At 45.5% G+C, this 21,084-nt stretch overlaps 1 protein-coding gene across 3 annotated transcripts in view; it reads left to right on the top strand.

The window, feature by feature from the left end:
- The first annotated feature begins 3,611 nt into the window (after positions 1-3,611).
- The window catches only part of PELI2 (pellino E3 ubiquitin protein ligase family member 2), a 70,929-nt gene continuing 53,456 nt past the window's right edge, over positions 3,612-21,084 (top strand). For 2 of the 3 annotated variants that reach the window (XM_064423035.1, XM_064423034.1), the window contains exon 1: positions 3,612-3,769. In XM_064423035.1, coding sequence (XP_064279105.1) covers positions 3,693-3,769 — 77 coding nt within the window. In that variant the 5' untranslated portion in view covers positions 3,612-3,692. Of the gene's footprint in view, positions 3,770-15,978; positions 15,984-21,084 lie in introns of those variants that run through there. The other variant, XM_064423036.1, reaches the window with a different exon arrangement.

Here is a 21,084-nt window from a genome sequence, read left to right as displayed (position 1 = left end):
TATGAGTCAAGACCATTACATGCCGTGGTAGAAAATTAAGACAACAGAAGAGATTCTCAAATGGAGTAAGAAAAAGGAAATCTGTTTTAACCTGACCTAAGTTAGGCACTGAACCCCTGAAATGTGGACTGAGAGGCTCACCCAAACATGCTAATATTGGCGTTGCATCAATACGAGCAATCACATCTTATTTTTCCTGTAATTTATTTATCAAATCTACTTTTAATACACCTGCTGCTCTTTCTTCTGCTAGTTCTACTTGGTAGCTGCTTGAGAGCCTTACTCACCTGCCAGCTGGAGATTTTCCAGCCTGAAAGGTATCACCCAGCCAGGTGATACTTGCTTGATCCTAACCTTAGAGCTGAGAGAGTTTTTCTCCTTTCCTGGGTTTATTCCCCTCTCTGGAGCACCAAATCCAGGCTGTTTCCATCCCAGAGTTTAATTTTCCCAGCCCAAACCATCCCCACTGATGGCTGAACATAAACCTGATCCCAGTCCTGGTTCACAGAGAGGTTTCCAGGACTGGAAATGGAAACCTTTATCCCTTTTTATGCTCTGATCCCATGTGCCATGAGTTCCACGTGCAGTGAAAGCTGCAGGTGTGATTCAGGGGCTGTTTAGAGGATCTCAGGATGGTTTGGGTTGGAAGGGACCTTAAATCCCATCCTATCCCACACCTGCCATAGCAGGGACACCTTCCCCTATCCCAGGCTGCTCCAAGCCCTGTCCAGCCTGGCCTTGGACACCTCCAGGGATCCAGGGACAGCCACAGCTTCTATGTGCAACCTGTGCTAAGGCCTCCCCACCATCTCAGTCAAGAATTTCATCCCAATATCCCATCTAAATCTCCCCTTTTTTACTTTAAAAACCTCTTTCAGTACTTTTGAAGCCCATTCCCTAAGCCCTGATTCATAAAAGCACTGAAGTACACTCAGAGTCCAGCACATCTGGAAGTACTTTGCTGAATTAGAGACTTATTAATCTTCCTGCATTTAAAATAACTTTCTATTACATTTTTAAAATAAATGGGCATGTGCTATTTCTTCATGTTTGGGATTTTTTTTTTCCCCCCAAACACTGATTTTTTAATGCTTGCCTGGCTTGGCTGGATATTCCTTCACCCAGCCAAGCAGCTGCTCGTGCTAAACCTGGGAGCAAAATCCCTCTTTCAGTGTTGATGCAGCCTAGAAGGAGCTCCAAATTATCTGTGACTCCCACTTTTAGGGGTTTTTTTGGTTGGAAAACAACCCAACCTCCCTTCACTGCCCTGAAAAGCCACCCTGAGACATCCCAAATCTGAAAGGGAAGGATGTTTTGAGCTGGAAAGTAGCAGATTGCAGCTGTGGGCTTATTTCTGGATTATTTCAATGGGTTTGGGGGAAAATGCCAGCCAAGTGTTGTTCGTACCAGTTGCAAAAGGAATTTTTTGGAGCTGGTGGAAATAGAGGGGCTGGGATTTGGGGTTGGGATCTGTGTGGCACAGGGAGCTGTGTAATGTGTGGCAGAGCTGCTGCCTCCTCCTGGCTCTGCTTCATTAGCCAAAATGTAGAAATTTTAAATATTAAACAATTCTAAGCAGGTTTCCAGTGCTGGCAGCTATTGGTCCTTGGGAACTCAAATGAGAAAACCTAAAATTTGGCAAGAAAAGACTCAACAGCCCTCAGAACACCTTGTGGGGCTGGGGCTGATCTTCCCTCAGCCTAAAACATCCCGTGGGCAGAAAGAAGAGATTGGACATGGGCAGATGAAGCACATTTCCAAGGAAAAAACTAATGGATCAGCCCAAGCTCAGGGTTTGTGCCACAGTTTCCCACCACAGGTCCATGGCAGGTGAGTGCCCCTCACTCCAGCACAGCTCATCCACCACAGATATAAATATTCCCCTGTGAATCCCACTGGGATGTTTTTTTCCCCCTGCTCATTCATTTTTCAGCATGCCAAGAAGAGCATTTTCTGTATTTAAGAATTTTTTCAGCAGTGCAAACCAGTGCATTTTCTGTAGTCGTGGAGTGGGAGTCACTTCTGTGTTTAATGACAGCAAATGCAATGGTTTGTGTGCTAGGAAAAAAACCTGCAGGTTTGGGAAAAGGGTGCAGAGCTGCCCAACTTCCCCCTGTTTTCCAAAAAGAGCAGTGTTAGAAAATGAGGAAGTGGAAAGAGGGGCAAACTCAGACCTCCAGGTCCTTCCTCATCCCTCCATCCCCAGGTGGGAGCCTTAAAGGATGCTCCAAGTCCAGACCCATCACTGACTTGTGCAAGCCCATCTGAGCTGAGCTGCTTGGGAACATTTTTTGGAAGATTATTGGAGTTTGTTAATGCCATGTGAAAGCCAGGCTGCTGGGAAGGTCTTGCTTTCAGGGGAGAAATGCAGAAATTGAAGAGGATGCAGCCAGGAGCTTTGTTTTCCACGCTGTTTTTGGGAATTTGTTTCTTTTGACAGTGACTTATGGCCTGGCTTTCTTTTCTATTTTGTTAGAGCAATAAAGAAGATAAATCTATAATAATTCAGCTCCCTGTCTTCAATAAAATCTTGTCTTCTTCACACAGCCCCTGGGAAGATCTCCATTTTGCAGCCCTTTGAGATTGGTTGTGTTTTTCCATTTCACCTCTTCACTGGAACGACAGAAAAATAATATTACCAGTAAAATTAATAGCTAAATACAATTTCTGACAGAGGAAGAGCTTTCAGCAGGAGCAGCTGTGACTGTGCCGGCCCCAAGGATGCTCTTCAGCAAAGGTGGATGCTCCCATTGCTTTTGGCTTTGATAATGGGTTGGAAACCTCAAATATCAGCTAATGAGAGTTTCAGTCCTCGGCACGGATTAACATCAAGCCAATCTTTGCTGGTTTTGGGCTTCAGTCAGGTGCAGAGGACAAAGGGGAGAGAAGGATGGTGGGGCGGACACTGAGGCAGAAGAATGGAAGTCATCGAGGGTTGGGTTGGGAAGGACCTGAAAGACCAGTGAGGAACAAAGGGGGGGAGGGCATTTCTGTCCCCTCAGAAGGAGGCAGAAGAGGCTGGAATCGGGCTCCATGGGGGACAGGAGGTGGGACAGCAGAGCAGGGCGAGGGCCGCCTCTGACGGTGCAGGGGCTGGCGGCGGCGGCGCCGCTCCCTCAGGGGCAGGAGCCGCCCCGGGCGCTCTGCAGGGGAGCTGCCTCAGAACCCCCAGCCCAGACAGGAGGCCGTGGATGCCGGGGGCAGGAGGGGATCTAGAGCCCCAGGGGTGATGTGGAGCCCGGGCTGAGGTGACCCCGAACCCCCGCTCGGGACCCCTCGGTGACCCCGAGCCGCGGCCGCCGGCGCGCGGCCCCTTTAAGAGCGGCCGGGTCCCCTTTACTCTATGTTTACATAACACGGCCGGACCGTACCACTGCTGCCTGTGCGGGGGGGGCGCGGCGCGCGGGAGGGGGCGGGACGCACCCGCGCCCAGCCCCGCCCCGCCCGCCGGCCGTTAATGGGCGCGGGGAGGGCGGGGCCACTCGTAGCCCCGCGGGGGGGGTTCGCTCCTCCCGCCCCCCCGCCGCGGCGGGTTGGTCCGTCCCCCCGGTGGCCCCGCCCCCCGCGCCCCCCGCGGTGTAGTGGCCGTTGCCGGTGGCCGGCGGCGCAGAGCGGAGCGGAGCCCGCTCGGGACGCGCTCCCGCAGCGGCGGCTGGGACGGGGGCGGCCGGTGCTACCACAGCGGCGGCCCCATGTTTTCCCCCAGCGAGGAGGAACTGTGCGCGCTGAACAAGGAGCCCGTCAAGTATGGGGAGCTGGTGGTGCTGGGGTGAGTGCTGGGCAGGGGCTCCGGGGAGCTGGGGTGGGGAGAAGCGCGGCGGTCCCGGAGCGGCGGGGGCTGCCCCCTGCCAGCCTCCGGCTCAGCGCCGGCCGCGTCTCCGCGCTGCGAGCGAGCGCTCGGAGCTGGAGGGGGGCGCGAGGGGGCGCGTGGCGCTTCCCGCCTTCTCCCCGGCCGAGTGCGCGGCGCGGCCGCTGGAGGCGGGGGGGTGACCCCGGTGCCCGAGGGGAGCGGGGAAGGATGGATTAGGGGGGGTCCCGTTGCCTGAGAGGAGTAGGGAGGGATGGATTGGGGGGGGGGGGGGGGGGAGTTCTTGTGCGGGGAGAGGTGGAGGAGTGAAGGGGGGGAGGTCCCGGTGCGTGACGGGGCGCGCGGTGCGGCCGTTGCGGGGTGCCGGTGCCCGAGGGGAGCGGGGAGGGCTGGAACGGGGACCCGGTGCCGGAATGGAGCGGGGAGGGCTGGAACGGGGACCCGGTGCCGGAATGGAGCGGGGAGGGGTGGAACGGGGGCCGGGTGCCGGAATGGAGCGGGAATGGAAGCGGAATGGAGCGGGGATGGACGCGGGGTGGTCCCGGTGCCAGAGGGGCCCGCGCGGCGCGGCCCTTGCGGGTCCCGGTTGCGGACGGGCGGGCGGAGCGGGGTCCGGCCGCTCTCGGGCATCGGCGGGGCTTGGGGCAGAAACTTCCTGCGGGGCCTGGGCGTGCGGGGTTATGGCGCACAAACCCCCGCTCCCCGCTGCGGGCCCCGTCCCTCGGCCGCTGGCTCAGGGAGGCGGCGTCCTCCTTGCCGGTGGCAGGGAGATGACTTTGGAACCGGGAGGCTGAAGCGCTTACATTCAGGTTCGCCGTGGAAATGCTTATTTTCCCGGCTTGATATGGATCTTAAAGTAAATCCGCTTGGCATCGCGCTGTTGCCCTGCTGTTAAAGCTCGCAGCCGCTGTGCTGAGCGCCGCGGAGGCAGATGAGGGAGAAGCGTCTAAGCCGTGCTTGCTGAGAGCCCTCGCCAACCTCAGGAGAGATGCTTAATTTTGGTGGTTCGGTACGTGGAAGCGTGTGGGTAATGGAGTAATTTTTCAGCGCTAAACGCAGCGGAAAGGTTTCGGAGCCAGCCGCGAGGCAGCACGGTCACAGCCTCGCTGCGTTACTCAGCCTCCCCCGGAATCTGCTACAGATCTGCTGCAAGGTCGTAGAAAACCCTGTTCTGGTTTTCTTCGGGGTTTTTGTTGTGTTTCGGTGCTTTCCTAAAGAGCCGTGTTCACCTTTGCAGAAGAAGTGTTTGAAAAAGAGCAGTCCAGGCTGGGTATCCAGCAGCGCACCTTTTTTCCTTAAGGGATGCTGAATGTTTCCTGTCACGAGACTGGGTCAAGACGCAGTTACCGTGGAATAAAACACAGCTGCTGTCATGAACGTGGCGTAGCTGGCACTTGAAATCCTTGAATTTAAGTCCCTTGATTCGTGAGGAATACCCATATCGCACTGAATTTAATAAAGAAATGTTCTTACTGTTTCATTCCTGGCAATGGAGGGTGAGCTCAGCTGTGCAACACTGTCTCTGACAATAAAGTCATAGTATAACGCAGAATCTTTAATTAAATTAGAGTGCATAAATTGATGTTGTGCTGCAGAGGCTCTTTGTGCACAGCTGGAAGCATTTTCCTTTCTGTTGCTTTACTATTTTTAGCAGCAGTTGAAAGTGCAGAAGTATGAAATGTTTTGGCTCTGATCTTAACCTGGCAGAGTCTGGTGCGCTTTGCCTTTAATATGGGGATGCATTGATCTCGGCTTATCGGTTCTGCTGGGCTCTTGATCTTCACTGTGTGTGTTGAAACACGCCAATAAAATCGAAATAAAATGTATATGGCTGAGTTTAGGTCCTGTTTGAGTTGCAGCCGTTCTCTAAAACTACTGAGGCTGCATCTTGTAGGTGTGAGACGTACTGAAAACGCAAACAGATGCTGTTGTCCTTGCAGTGCAGCCAGGGACAAGAAGTCTGTGCAAGGGAGCTGAGTGTCCCTGTGGCTGCACTCAGACAATGGGGCACTGCCTGTCACTGCTCACACAATGGGATGTAGGGCTAGGTAAACGTGATGGAAGCAACCCAGGAAATCTCATGACTTCAGTAACTGTATTTTTAATTTTTAGATGGAAGATTGTTGTTTTAAGAGCCCTTTGCCACTTCAGGAGTTTATTACTGCGTGTCTTATCAGAGGTGTCTTAAATGTTTGTAGTGCCATAAATAATGCCAACATCCCTCTCTTTGGTGATTCAACATTTGTGACTAGGAACTCTTGGAACAGCTTAAGCTGTTCAGTATGCTAAAAAAACCACTTAATACCTGTTTTGTATTAAAATCTTGTAATCTGGAGTTTCATTTAAATAAGACAGTGTAAATCTGCTCTCCTCCCTGCAGTGAAACTGAGACCTGGGGACCAGCAGAAGCGTACTGTTGCAGCTCCTGTTACAAGTGCCTGATTAAAATTGATAGAGCAGCCTCGCAGCTAGGTTTAAAAAAAAAAAAAAAGGAAAAAAGCTGTTTTGAGACACTGTGTGGGTTGTGTTTTTTTTTTTTTAAGCCTTGATTGTGATGTTGATGAATAACTTGTGTCTTGAACTGTGAGACTTTTAAATTAGGTGGTGAAAAGGATGATGAACAAAGGAATTGGCGTACCTGGCAAACTGCTGAGCTCCTGTTTTTAAGATGACAAAACTTTCCCTTTATCTTTTGCTCTCGCTCTGCCTTAGCAGTATTAAAGTGGGGTTGCTGTACCTTGACCTTTAAATGAAGGGGAAGGCGTTTTTTTGGCAGGAGGTGGCTTTCCCAGCAGGGCACGTTCCTTATTGTCTCAATAGTTGGGATTGCTCAGTCTGCACCTCAGCGTGAGCCCCAGTAAAGCCCCAGGCGTTTCATGTGTGCAGCAAACACACTTCTGATAACCTTCCCTGCTATGTCTGTGCTGGCAGTGATGTGGCAGCGTGTGTTTGGTGAAGGTTTTGCCGAGGTTTACATAATCAATGTTGTAGTGAATAGAAACAGTTTATGTAAATCGAGCCAGACAGGTCAAGATGGCTGGTAAAGAAGAGATCATCTGCTTTATTGTGAATCTGCTTGTGTACATCTGCTCGTAGCATCATCTGCTCACAAAAGGCTCTGGATTTCTTGGTGAAGCAGAAACATTCATATTCTAATTCTTTTTGAAGAAAAAAAAAAAGAAAGCAGCTTTGTTTGAAGTCCTGTCAAAGTAATGGCTCATTATATATTTCTTGCAACGTGGGGCTGGAGGGAGTTGGGGAGATGCTGAATGCAGTACCAAGTACCTGAATAGTGTCAGGGTGTTTGTTACTGCCTTTGTCAGTAGCTTTTGTTTGACTCCTCTGGTGTCCTAATGTTTTGAGGTGCCTGTCGTGCTGCCCCTTTGTCCCCTAACTTTGAATTGTGCCCTGAAGCCTTTATTGCAGCCGTGTCACCTCTGCTAAATGAGGAGCCGGTCCCTGGCTGCAGGGGGTGGCTGTCACCGAAGGCAGGTGTCAGTGGCCTGGTGCCCTCAAATCCTTCGGGACTGCACGGTGGGGATGGGCAGCTGTGACCTCTCGGGAAAGTCACTTGATTAAAATGATGTAAAATGCAGAGAGACCTGAGCTGTAGTCAGCGGCTGAGTTCTGAAACGGTGAAAGATTTGTACCTGACATTGAATGCTTTTTTTTGGATGGGGTTGCTGGTAGTTGTGTGCATGTAAATGGGATATTTCTCATTAACCAAGGGCTTTCTTGGTGTTTCCTACTCCTTAGCAAGGAGGTGCAGCCTGGTGCATCCTCAGCTGAGGAAGACTTTGTTGTACAGACTTACTGGATTTTGCAATATCTAATGCATTTTTTAAATTTAACCAGACAAAACTCTAAGGGCAGTCTCTCAGTGTCATTACAGTAGTAATTTTGAAGTTGCTGCCAACATTTTATGTGTAAATTTTCCATTGACTATCATTAAAATAAATGAATTGGTTAATTTGGAGGCTTCAGTGCTGAAATAAGCCACTGTGAGTTATGTGAGCATTATTTAATGCGGATTCTTGGACATCCTTGAATAAGCAGGTTATATTTCTGCTTAAATTTAACCTTTTGAGAAAGTAAAAGGATGGGTCTTAGAGCAGCCTGGTCTGGTGGAAGATGTCCCTGCCCATAGTAGGGGGTTGGAACTGAATGGTCTTTAAGGTCTCTTCCAACCCAACCATTCTGGGATTCTACAAAAATTGTCACTTGTGTTTACAGTCATACATTCTGTGGTAATTTTTGGGAAGCTCTTCTCTTTGATGGACCACTTTATACTTGAAGCAACTTTTGATCTGAAACAGACTTTTTGTGTTAATCTGAAGGGACATGCATTTTTAAATTCCTGTTTTTCATGCTATCTTTTTCTGACTGATCAGAGTTCCCATTACCTTTTTAAAGGGTAAATAAAGTTTCTGAAGTATCCTCTGCTTATAAACACATTTCCATTTTTTAACTTACCTGTCTGGCTTTTCACCTAGCTCCTGTTCATCTCTTGCTGTTCAGTTCAGGAAGAAGCCAGTGCAGGTTCCAGTGGTGTTAACAAATGCAGAAGCAGTGTGGGATCTCTGCTTGTCCTTGAGTGCTGTTTGCTGCTGTGCATGGACTGCAGGAGGAGGGAGAGTCATCCTGGCTGTGGAATTACTCTGGGACTTTGTTTGCACATAGATGGATTTGCTGATACCAGACTGAGGCTTGGTTTAATGACTTGGTGATTTCCTGCACTGTCTGCTATAGATATGTTGGTGAAACTGCTTAGGTGACTCGAATTCTGCCTTTAAGCCTTATTTAAAAATGTACTTTAGGTTTCATTTAAAGGAATGACTGTAGCACATAATGAGAACTACCAGTTAAATGTGTTCAAGGTCATGATTCTCTGAGAATCATTGGCTCCAGCAGTCATAGCTGGAAGGCTGCTGCTCTGGAGAAATAGATTTTGTTTTTTTGGGGTTTTTTTCTTTGATATTGACAGCAGCTTCTTGGTGACCTTTATGTCTTGTGCTGGGTTTATGGTGGATCTTATATGTGCATATTGCAAATGTGTGATCAGGGTCAGTTCAGAACTTGCAAGGAGATTAATCAAACACCAGAAGAATTGTGTCTGAATAGAACATTAACTGCAGTATAGGAAAACACTGGAAAGGATTGTTTGAGGAAAGGTCTGTGGATTTTTTTTGAAAGCTTGTGTATGGCTGGATAGAGCAAACGTTTTGCTTCATTTAAGCTAAGAAAGAAAACATACTTGAGTTGATTTTTTGCAGCTATCCTATTCCTTGGAGTACTTTTGACTTTCTCAGAGTGCAGATTTGTATCCAGCTGTAGGCTTTATTCACAACATCTCAGTACCGATGTAAAATCAGAGAGCAGGAACGTCAGACACTAAAATCTATGTTTATTGAAGCAAATCACAGCATCAAACGTCTGCATGTTTTAATGTTTGTTATAAAAAGGAAACTGAGTGCATTCTGGAAGTTAAACTAATCCCCTTGGTGTGTACAGGCAGGAGGTCACACATGTGGAAGTGAAAGACTCGGGGTTTTTTTCTTAAAATATGGAAAGCAGTTTACTCTGAATAAACAAGTCTGGGAAATGTGGGACTTCGCCTTTGATGCACCAAGTAGCTGTTCCTCTTGTGCCCTGACAGAATGAGGGGTGAACAGTTTTCCATTTTCAGCTGAAATTTGTAAATGGGTAAATACTGTAACAGTCCACTTGGTTTCTTTAAAATATGTATATAAACCAAGAAAATACTTTCTAGGCCTTTAAGGTTTGTTTTTTGTTGCTGAAACCAGTGTCTTACTTAAGCTATTTTGTGTTCCTTCTTAACAGCAGGCTGTTCTTTGACTGTGATTACAAGGTTGCTTGAGAACAGTTTTCCTAAGAAGTCAGGAACTTATTATCCAGTTCAAACTGAAATTATAGCTGGTTTATACTTACAGAACTAATGCTGCTCTCTAACTTGCTCAGTAGTGACAGAAGGTATAAACTTGATACTTTAAGATAACAAACTGCTTCTTCTGTACCCTAATGAGAAGATGTGTGAGTGTAGTACTGAGCCTGTGCCTTGCTCTAGTGGGGTTTGTTAGTTCAGGGTGCCAGCAGAGAAGTTTTACAACTCTTTGCAAAGTCCTCCAGAAATGTCATGTTTCCTGTTGGTGTTGTCTGCTCAGCCTTTGGTTCCCAGTTTGTCCTGAGCACTTGTGGCTGTGAAACCTTCCAAAGATGACTCCTCTGGTGTGTTAGTCGCAGTCTTTGTTCAGTGCTTCTTGTGGTGTCATCTCAGTCTGGTTATTCTGCCCTGTCATACTCGTGGTGTATTTGTCCTGCGGTCAGCAAGGCAAGTGAAGTAGAGGAGGATTTGGTCTAAGCTCCCAGCTTGAAGTAGGATCTCGAGCTGGTTTCCAGTGTGCTTTGTGCTGTCAAATCCTTTTTTGCCTTTACTGTTTGATACCCTAAATCTCATTTGTGTTGGGGATGCTTTTCATTTTATCAACAGAAATCCTTATGTTTATTCTTGCTCCGTCCCAAGGTCACCACTGGAAGCTTGCATGTGACTTGTCACGAGTTTAAACCTTGAGGGACAGGAATGAGGATGCTGGCATAGGGAGTGTGCCCGTTTCCAGAGACTTCTGAGGCAGATCTGCTCATTCTGTTTTATAAAGGCATTACTAAATGGTGCCCTTGCGTTTTTCACTTCACCTGCACAGACCAATATGTTGAAGGGCTCCTGCCTTTTCTTCAGAGGGCTTGTTTCCCTCTTGGTAAGATGCAGTTCAGAATTTTATGCCTCCCTTATTTTTGCATCATATTTGTTTTTAGGCATCTCCTGGTGCAGCTTTATACAGGTTAGTCCTGAATCTTGAGTTCATAGTGACATCCCCATACTTTGGGGGACCAGTTTGTGCCTTGTCTGACAAACTGTAAGTAACATCTGGGATTAGACTGCTTTAATCCTATTACTTGCTAGCCTGGAATAGTCTTGGTGCTCATGTTAAGCAAAGAGTACAGTTGAGAGCAGTGGGGGTTCCAAAGCAGAGATTAGTGAGCTCTGAGGGCTGAGCAGGAGCAGTGCTGTCCCACCAGCTGTGTCCCCTCTGTGCTGACTCCTCTGTTTGACCTTGTAATGTCACCTCCTGTGCAAATACTCTGCCTGGGTCTCTGCAGTGTTCATGACTGAATAATGATTTAAAACCAAACAAAGAGCAGGGGAGGACAGCAGGCAGCAAACTGTTTGTAGGGTTTTCGTAAAGTCTGAGTAGGCATCGTGGTGCTGGGAGTTCAGCAGTAAGAGTAACCTGTCTTTGGGTTTGCCTAGGAATAAACATCTCTCCTGCCCTTCCCACAAACAGCACTTGTTGGCTCGAGTTAAAAGATCTTAGGATTCAGGAAGACAGTCCTTGTAGGAAATCCCTGTATGGCCAAACTTGAGCAGTTTTAAATTTTTGGTATATTTGCAGACTTGTCACTGAGGGGCTGTGTGGTGGGAGGATGCAGCATCTCAGTGTGATGGGGTTATGAGTGATGTGTGAACAAGGTGACACTGGACTTGCATTGTCTTCATCTAGACAATGCTTCTGCAATTACTCATTCTGATTAGTGCAACCTCTGCTCCTAAAAATAGCAACTATCAGCTGTTTTGCAATGAAGTTTCACTCAGTTCTTCATATTCCAGCCTTGGAAGTCCTCGTGTGAGGTCACTGGGAAGCAGTTATTGGCTCATGGAGAAGAGAGAGTAATTCAGCTAAAAGCTTTCCTCTGTTTCACAACAGATATGTCATCTGGAGGGAGCACATTATAAACAGCAGTTGTGAAAATGGATACAGACAATGTCTACAAAGCTGAAGAGTTTGTTGTGTTAAAAGCAAAGTGGTTTGGAGATGAGCTCTATTTGATGAGGAATGATGTGAAGGTGCTGATAGCTGAAGGACCTGTTTAGCATCCTGCTTTCAATAGCAGCTTGTTTATGCTGGAGAGAGGGAAAGCAAGCAGGCTCTGTTTTGTGTTTCTGGAAATAATTTACTTCAGGTCATTTAACATTATAATTTTTAATATTGCATGCTGACATCACTGTAGATAAAACTCAAGTTTCAAGGAGGATGGAGTAGATGTGGGCTGTGCCTAATCTGGGTAGCACAAGGCTTCCTGTTCTAGGGAATTGATACAAAGGCCACATGTGACCTCACTGAGTGTCTGTCAATAAAGACTTGATGTTCTTCTGTCATATTTATTCCTTGTATTAACTATGATATAGCTACATTGCTGTGCAGCAACTAATTGTGTTTGCCAGAGGTGCCAGCAGGCAGCTGCGCAGTGAGGGAAGCACTGTGTAAAATGTCTGTGCTGCCTCCCCAAAGGAGTGGGGACAGGCAAGAAAAGTTTGGAGACAGCTGGCACATAGTAGGTTAAAAGGAGAAGGCCAGGAAGCATTGTGGTCTTCTCCTTGGGTACTGGTAACTCACCCCTGTTGTTGCAAAATTATTTTTTTCCTCTTTATATTCAAGGGATTGAGGACAAAAAATTCTCAGTGTTTCTTTCTGAGGAATGCTTTTTAACTTACTGAGGCACTTACTGAACTGTAATGATGTCTTTAGTAGGCTTTCAAATTACTCTTCACCCAGAAATGTGTGTGCTGTCTTTAATTTAGAATTCAGTTCATAAGCTGGCTTGAAAGAATTTTATTCTTCAAACTAGCTGGCTTTACCTCAACAAACAGGTAGGCTTCAAACTCCTAAGGTGTATCTTCTTAAGGCTTGGAAATGTCATGGGTGAAGACAGAGTGGGACTTACTGTGAAGGCAATTAGTCACTGCATGAAAGTAAACAAATGGAAGTGAATAAAAGCTTAAATCTCTGCTTGCCTGTTACAAATAAACTGGAGCCCAAATGTGCAAACCCTGGAGCACGTGCCCCTAGGAAGAGTGAAAGAACTGTTTAGTCTGGTTACAGAAGTTAATGGGCTGAAACTTTGATATAAGCACAGCTGTATTTCTTCATGTGCAACAGCATGAATTAATTTTGATTGTTGGTGTCTGATTTAGTGCTGGTGGAGGCACAGCCTTTGAAACAGGAGTAGAGTTTGTGTTTTCTCCTTTCACAGGAGACGCCGTGCTGGTGAAAGACAGTGAGGGCTGTGTGGCTCCTGCTTCCCAGCACATCCTGTGCCAGGGTTCAGCACCTCCCAGGCTGACTGTGTTTTTTATGGAGCATTGACTACTATACCAAAATGTTGCTGTACTTTTAAGTTGCCTTCTTCCTAGTGCATGTTTGACCTCTGAGAGCAAATAGCTGTGCAGCTCAAAACTTGGATTCAAAATCATTTTGGTGTTGAAGATGAATCTTTCAGATTTGATAGGATTCATTACCTTGTGCTTGCCCTAACCTTCCTGCTAACAGACATGCAATACTTACTTTGAATTGCATTCTGAATCTTAAAATTTGCTGGAATAGTTTCTCAGTGCATCAAGGAGTGAATTTTGTTTCTTGAGTTTGGTGTGTGGCTTTCAGTGCTGGGCAGTGGGCAGAAGTCCCATTCCAGAGCCATGTGTGTGATGGGAGAGGTGGCCGTGCCCTGCTGCAGGTCTGAAGAATTCAGAGGAATTCTTCCTAGGTGTTCCCTCATCTCATTCTGCCAGAAGATTTAATTAAATGGGCTGTCAGTACCTTGGTGGCTTTTGAGAAAAAACTACTGGCAAATTAAGCAAATGGAATGATTTGGTGTTGGGGAAGATCTGTGAGGAGGCAGGTGCTGGTTCATATGAGCAGCTGAGTAACTTATTCCATCAGAGCAAAAACTGGAGAAGAAAATTTGGCAACAGCCAAATGGGCAAGCCTTGCATGGTTTTTTTACTCCACTTTTGTTTTAGGCTGGGCTTCACTGGAAGAATGAAAATGAAAAATGAGAGATGCCTCAGAACAGCACTGGTGGTGCAGCTACCCTTGGGATGGTGCTGGCAGTCTGGGAAGTTGCAGGATCTGCCTCCATGGGCAGAAGCTGCACTGCTTGGTTCTTAGTGTCTGCGCTGGGATTTGTTCCCTAGGTGAGATGCCTTGCTAAGGTGCCAGGGTAGAAACTGCAGGCTGCTTGTTTGCTTAGGGATGTGTACTGCAAATTTTTTCTCGTAATTTCCATAAATATTTTCTTAATACCCAGATGTTTTTTTCTGCCCTTTTTGGTAATGAGTCCCCGTGCTCATTTAAAAGACTTTGATGGAGCTTTCCCAAAATCTCTGGCTATGTACTTTCTTTCGCCTATGAAAGATAACTAAGCTGGGTTTTTTCCAGTATTTTCAGTCTGCTTGCTGTCAGAGCAAAAGAGCTTTAACTTTTGACTTAGGTTTGATGCCTTTTTCCATGTTTGAGCACAAAATGCTGGAGTTCCCTTGCTCACTTAGCTGTGCCTTATCTCTGGTTGTGCAATCCCACTTCCAGCTGCAAAACTGAGTGCCATATATCCAGTTTTATTGCAAGTTCAGAGTTTCCAGTGTGCAGAGACTGGTGTTACCCAGCAAATAGCTGTCCATGTAAGGATGCAGGGAGACTACAGAAAGTACAGTTCCCTCTGTAAGCCAAGCCGGGGTTTAAGTGATTAGCAGGGTCTAAGTCAAGCTGTGTGTACCCTCCTAGTTTATTATCTGCGCCGTGACTTCAAATTGTACTCTGCAATTGGCCTCTGATCACGTATTGCTGGTTTGCACCTTCAACTCTTTGGAGGAGTCTGGTTTATGTTATGGCTTTACCTAGTGGCAGTCTCTTGGTGTGGAGAGAACAATGGTAGAATGATGCTTTGTGAAAGGGTAAGCAGATTGAAGCAGAAGTGATTTGCTCTTTGACCTCTGGGCATTCTGTGGCCAGTGCAGGCAGGAAGGAAGGAACTGGATTTGGGGTTGGCTGGGGTCCAGCTGCAGACTCTATTCAGACCCAAGCCAGAAGGAGCATGGGCTTATTTGTAAGTTTTGGGCAGAGATGGCAGTTGAGAAAAACCAGCTGTCTCACTTTTGTGAGCTGATGAAATTACTTATGAATATGTCAGGTGGTAAAAGCGGGATGCTTTGTGCTGTGCAGAGACTGAGAAATGCATTAAAGATCAGTTTGTCATGCCTAAGTCAAGAGACCAAAACATTTAGCTGAGTTAAACTGAGAGAGATAAGAATGTATGATGCTCTTTAATATCCTGAAAATCAGTGTATTCATTTGTAAAAACAACTCCTTTATTGTAACCATGAGTCTAAAGGGATGTTCTCCACCTCCTGCACCAAAGTGGAGATTGTGTAAGTGATTGTGAGCAGCCTTTGGTTTACTTAGTCATTATTAAATCTAAAGGCTGGTCTGGTTGGATAACACACATTTCATTTTCTTCCTGCTTTTCTTCATAGACTTAATTCAGTCCTTCTCCAAATACAGAGTATATTTGATATACAGACCTATGCAGTGTGACAGCTATTGTCAAAATTTAAAAAGTGTGGTGTAGCAAGCAGAGTTTTGACCTTTTAGTTTCCTGTTATTTGTCGTTTGTTTTAGAAGAACAAATGTCCACATAAAGACTGTTCAGATGGGCAGTTTGTCTTGGCTTAAACGAATCCAGGTTAAAATCTGGAGAAGTTCTGAAAAGGTGCTTGTTTCACTGATGGTCATAACTGTTTGTAGGGATGCCTCAGGGTTTAGCTTTTATATTTTCAGATTCTGTGCTGCTTTAGTGTGTGGGTCTCAGCTTCATATAAGGGGATGGTGAGCTCTCTGCACAGAGTGGGTAGACAAAACAATTCCTTCTCTAGCTGGGGTCCAAGGACAAATGATCCAAATCTCAGGCCCAAGAGCACAAACAACATGGACTGAATAGAGAAAAAACAGGAAGGATGGGACTGCATGGGCTAAAGCTGGAATTGGACAATTAACTCCAATATGCAAATGGAGCAGAGCTGATCCCAAGGAGAGACCCCGGGAGCGCTCGTGCATTTTGGGACCATTTGGGTTCATCTTGGGTGCAGCTCTGGCTGGGCTCTTGTGCTGCCCAAGGTGGATCCATTAAGGCCTCCCAATGAATCCCTGCTTTATTCTTTAGCTCTGTCCAGTCTCTGTTCTAGGTCAGCCTTCACAAGGCATCTGTAGCCTCTGGAACTGCTGCTGTTTGTGGTGTGGGATAAGCTGTCTAAGGATGTGGTGCTGGGGCAGAACAAGGTGTCAGTTTTGGGATGGTGATGCCACAGCTGGAGAGAAGCAGTCACTGCTCCTGGCTGCCCAGGCAGTTTTCTTGCAGGACACTGAAGCCTCAGCTCTGCTGGTACCACGGGCTCCCTCTCCCAGTCATTTTCCATCTGCCTCTGGTGAATATGCTGTGATTTACTGAGAGATGTAGTGACAGGTGAGGTTGTAGTCTGTAACTGGAAATGAAGGATGTCACTGAACTGATTTTATTCCACAGCCTCCTGATGCTATTTGAGCTCTGGTGAGGAGAGGCTGTAAAGATGAATGAGATTCCTACCCCCTTCCTTGTTAGACATCAGGGAATCCATGTGACTGATTCTCACCTCTGAGAAAAAGCTTCAATTGGAGCTGTCACCTCAGTAGACAAAGAAGGAATCCAACTGCAAGACATGTACCCAGAGGAAATCATGCTTTGCTGGTTTCCTGGCTTATGAAACTCCTTGTTTTTTCATTGTTCTCCTTGTCACTACCAGTGCTTCACCTCTGCTGCCTGCAGTAGTAATAACAGTGTTGGGATGTCGAGTTGGGGTGAGTGGGAATGGACACAAATGTTCTGCTACCCCAGGTAACTGAGGGATGGGTGTAGGAGAGATTTGGGTGTAGAAGAGAATAACTCTCAATGTTGTCTTTTTTTAGGAAAACCAGCTTTTTGGAGTAATTTTAAACACAACCTGAAACAGCTTTGAGAATTATCAACCATGTCTCATGTAGTTTAGCAGCCTCATTTTGCCTCATGGATGAGCTCAGTTCAGAGCTAAGAATAGTATTCTGTGTTACTCAAACATTTAAATTTTCTGGATGTGGAAAGTCTTCTTTTCTTAGTGGTTGTAAAATAGCCTAGTGGAGGATTTTAGTCCTTGGCTAAAACTCCAAAATGAAAAAATTTGGGATTTGTCCAGACATGAATGCCTCTCCAGTAGATTTCAGGCTTGTTCCTTTCCAATGGGTAATTCCAAGAGAACTGCTTCCGAGTTCTACAAAGATACTGAAACTGATGGGGTGTGAGTATTTCTGGATGTCATCCTTATCTTCTCCCTCTCAAGGTGGTGCAGCCTGAGAGATTTCTACAAATGCTTATTTTTGATAGGGCTGTAGGAGGAAACAGTTGTGGGAGGAAACAGAAAACAGTTGTGAGACACCCTTAGAGATATTCCTATGGGTATAATGCTAAAGAATTGACAGATTTGCAAGGGTTTATGTTCTGAAATGCACATGCAGCACCTTTAGCTGGGCAAAAGGAGGACAGGAAAGAATTTGGTATCTGCAAAACCCACATAAAAACGAGACAGTACAGACATAATCTGAGTCTTGCACATCCTCCTGCACTGCAGTGGCTTTAAAGCTCTTCAGCATTGTACCACTCCCCTGTTCAGCTGGAAACAGTGCAGCATGGCCAAGGTGCCCTTATGGAGAGTGATGTCAGGTATAAAAACTTGAGGGCAACAGGGAATCTCTGGAGCCAGGCAGCTGTAATCAATTACTTGATTTCTGTGTCTCTGAACTAGCTCCTGCAGTCATGCTTTGCTGGGCAATGCACTTCCAATTTCAGTCTTGGGCTCATGAGCTTTATTTCCACAGCTGAATTTCCATTTGGTTTGCAAAAGCTACTTCTGAGTCCTGTAGTGCTGTTTGATATTATGGCCTGTACTTGGGGAAACATTGCTTTCAACAGATCCTCTGTTTTCTTGGTCTGGTTTGCCCCATAGGGCGTCCTTGCCTTTAAAATCAAAGGAGTCTAGAGAAATAGAGAGAAACATATGGGGTGGCTTGTTTTCTTGAAAGTTGGTGAACAAAAATAGTAATAGTATGCTGTCTGTCTTTGTGGGTGTTGGCAGAGAAAAAGAGCTGGATTTCCAAAGGAAATAATTTGAGGGAGAACTATCTGTGGTTTTAAACTTATTTTCTTTTCTACAAGCCATTGTGCCACTTGTGCACATTACTTAATATCTGTTGGAATGAAACTTCAGCTTGCAGAGTTTAACCAGAAGTAGGCAGGCTGGAATAGCCCTGCAAAGGAGCTGAGCGATGGTTTTTGCTCTAGGAAACATCTCTATATCTGCTTTAGAGCCTTCAGTGTGGTTTCAGAGCTTGCATCTGTGTATGAACACAGTCTTGTGTAGCTGTCTTGCATAAAAGTCTCTTGCTGCTTCAGTGAGGAGGAGATTCCTTCCCATCTGCAGAGCACAGCAGTGCGAGATCTCCTGTTCAGGCACTGCTACATGAAACTCTGTAGTGAGATTCTTCAGAGATCAGAATCTCTGAGCATTTGGAGGTGTAAAAACATTAGGAATTCATCACTTCTGTTGCTTTGATTCATTCTTAGTAAGTGGCGTTTTCTGAGGCCTGTGAAAGGTCAATGTTTACTTTATGTAGCATTTTGGGAAGCCCTCCTAAGGGAAGCAACTCTCAAAATTCAGTCGGTGAAAGTGTGAAACCAAAAGACTTTGCTGTCATGAAGGTACATAGATCAGAATTCATTCTGCTGATCAGCAGTAAACACTTAATAGCTTTGCAGAAATCTTTTCCTGGCTAGAGATGTCTGATTAACTTTGTTATAGATGATGATAAAAGCAAACACCCAAGGTTGCTGGGAATTAGTAAGCTGTCAGTGTGTTTTAAGTCTGAAGAAGATATATTGAAGTCTAGCTCTCTGCACTGCTGCACTGTTAATTTCTGGTTTATTAAGACTTTTTAAAAAAACCCCACAGTTACAGCAGTGCTGTGATGCCTCTGTAGCAATAGGTTTCAGGCAGTTCTTTTAAGACAGTGTATGAAGAGTAAATTGTGTGGATTTTAGGGCACATAACACACTTGCTCACCAAGAACAGGCAGAAAGGTAATTCTTTGCTTTTTCTCTTTACTTACTCTAAATGTGCTAGGAGCAGGCATAGCAGTGGATTATCTTCCCTTTGACAGCTTGTGCCATGGAGCAGTTGATATAATGCAGAATCAGTGATATTAAGGAATCTGCTGTGTTCAGACAGCAATGCTTACAAGTGCTACAAAGAAGGAAACCCAGTTATTTATTTTCTTTTTCAGAGGCAAATTTTTGGGATTCTATTCAGCAGTTGGGGTTGAACTGGGAGCTGTGCATTTGTAAGGGTGTCTTTTCCCTGGGAAACTAAAAGGAATGTTAAAATTGATGGAATTAGACTTGGATGTTGTAGCTCAGGATGCAGTAGTTGAGTGCCTCTCTATTCGATGTACTGCTGGTGAGATCACCTATATTCACAAAATGGATGCATTTATCTTTCCTCTGTGCTAAATGGTACTGAAACCAACCTAAGACTATTCTTGTTATGCTTGAGTGTTTGAAAAAGCTGTAACAGACATCCTGGAACTTCTTCCACTGTCTGTGAAATCACAAAAATGACATTGCCACCTCAGGTGAACTGAAGTTTTAAGAAAGCTATCACCTTTTCTTATGAAAATGTGAACTATCAAATAGTCCTTGATAGGTTTTTAGGGAAAGCACTTGATTTCTTAGGAAATGACTGTTGGGACTGTGCTTTTATTTTCAATGGCTCAAATGTTCCTTTGAGTGAAATGTAGTTTCTCCATAATGTTTAATGTAGTGCAGTTTCAGCTGTACTGTGGTGTTACTACTGTTCATTCCTCAGGCTAAAATGTGAGAGGTTTGGTTTTGCACCTCAGAGCATGCAGGAAGTACAGATAGGTTGGGAAAATGTTCAAGAATGTCAGGGCAGGTGGGTTTTGAGTCTCTCGTCCCCTTGCATGCTATGAAGTCTAATTTGTCTCAGTTTTAAACTTGCAGCCTTTTCTTGATGTGATGTTTAAGAGCAGATTGTAAATGGTTTCCAAACAAAGCTGTGCGGTTCCTAAGCCTCTGGTGGTGTGGATCAACAGGATTCCTCCTTCCCTTCTTTCCTCCTGTGCACCAAAACCCAGCTGTGTGTAGTACTTAGCTGTGAAAGGGATTTTGTGTTTTTCTGACTTGTTTTGAGTGCAGTGAAAGTCAGGTCTCACTTTCTGCTGTATCTGTGTGTATTTCACCATATCCAGCAATTCCAGGAACATTTGGTGGATTATGGCTCCTTCTCAGATGAGTGGCATTTCCTCTGTGTTATGAGAGGTTTAGGGTTGGAAAGAGGATTCTCTAAACATGGTGCTTTGCCCAACTCTTGTGCTCTTTTAGCTGGAATAAAAAGCATGCTTTGAAATGAACCTGATTAGTTTATACCCTGTGTTTTGCTGTGCATTAACATTGCTGGTTTTCTGCAGTGGTGAATGGATTTAGCTGACAGCTTTGGAGATGGGCTTAAAGCACTCAATAAAATTGCCTCCTTGTTAAATGAATGCTGGGGGGAAACAGTAAAATGTTGAAAATAAGGATTGTTAAGGAAATCATTATGTGAAAGAAGAGGTTTCCTTACCCCTTACCCTTTGATTTCTAAAAGGGAAACTTCTTGCATTCTAATGCTCTGCTGGCATATTACTTCTATTGGAGTTGGTATAATAATATCTTAAATGTGGGGATTTTTCTGTTAAAGTTGCTACCTTTCTTTCTCATATCATGGTTATCTGTGTTTTATGTTGTGAGGCTCAGGTCATCCCTGCCTAGAGAGTTTTTATCTGTTGTTTGGAACTGTCAAGTTATTTGGCTGCTTTAATTGAAGCTCATCCTGATGCTCTGGCAGGCTGCATCAGCATGTTCTTGGGTTCTTCCAGAGTGTCAGCTTTTAATCAAACTCTTGTGCTACTTATATAGCTGTCTTTGATTTCACAAAAACAAAGGTAACAATTTTTTTTTTTCCCAGAAAAGTAATCTGGGACAAGTAACAAGCCACTTGCTGAGAAAAATCAAGGAATGTAGGAAGAAGTTTCTGCAGAAAGTTTCTCCCAGCCCAGGAGAAACATCAGACCAGCTCTTTTGTATTCCTGATTGGATCTCCTTGGTCTTCTGTGCCAAGGAGCTGCAATAATAAAGCCCTGACTTCTGTGCCCTTCACTTGGGGAGTGGTTGCTTCTCTATTATTTTACTCCAGAGGAGAAGAGTATCAAAATAGCCAAGAGTTTTGGGAATCTTGGAGGAAGCTGGATGTG

The sequence above is a fragment of the Passer domesticus genome, chromosome 6, assembly GCF_036417665.1.
Source record: "Passer domesticus isolate bPasDom1 chromosome 6, bPasDom1.hap1, whole genome shotgun sequence".
Taxonomy (NCBI): domain Eukaryota; kingdom Metazoa; phylum Chordata; class Aves; order Passeriformes; family Passeridae; genus Passer; species Passer domesticus.
This window is presented reverse-complemented; position numbering and strand designations above follow the sequence as displayed.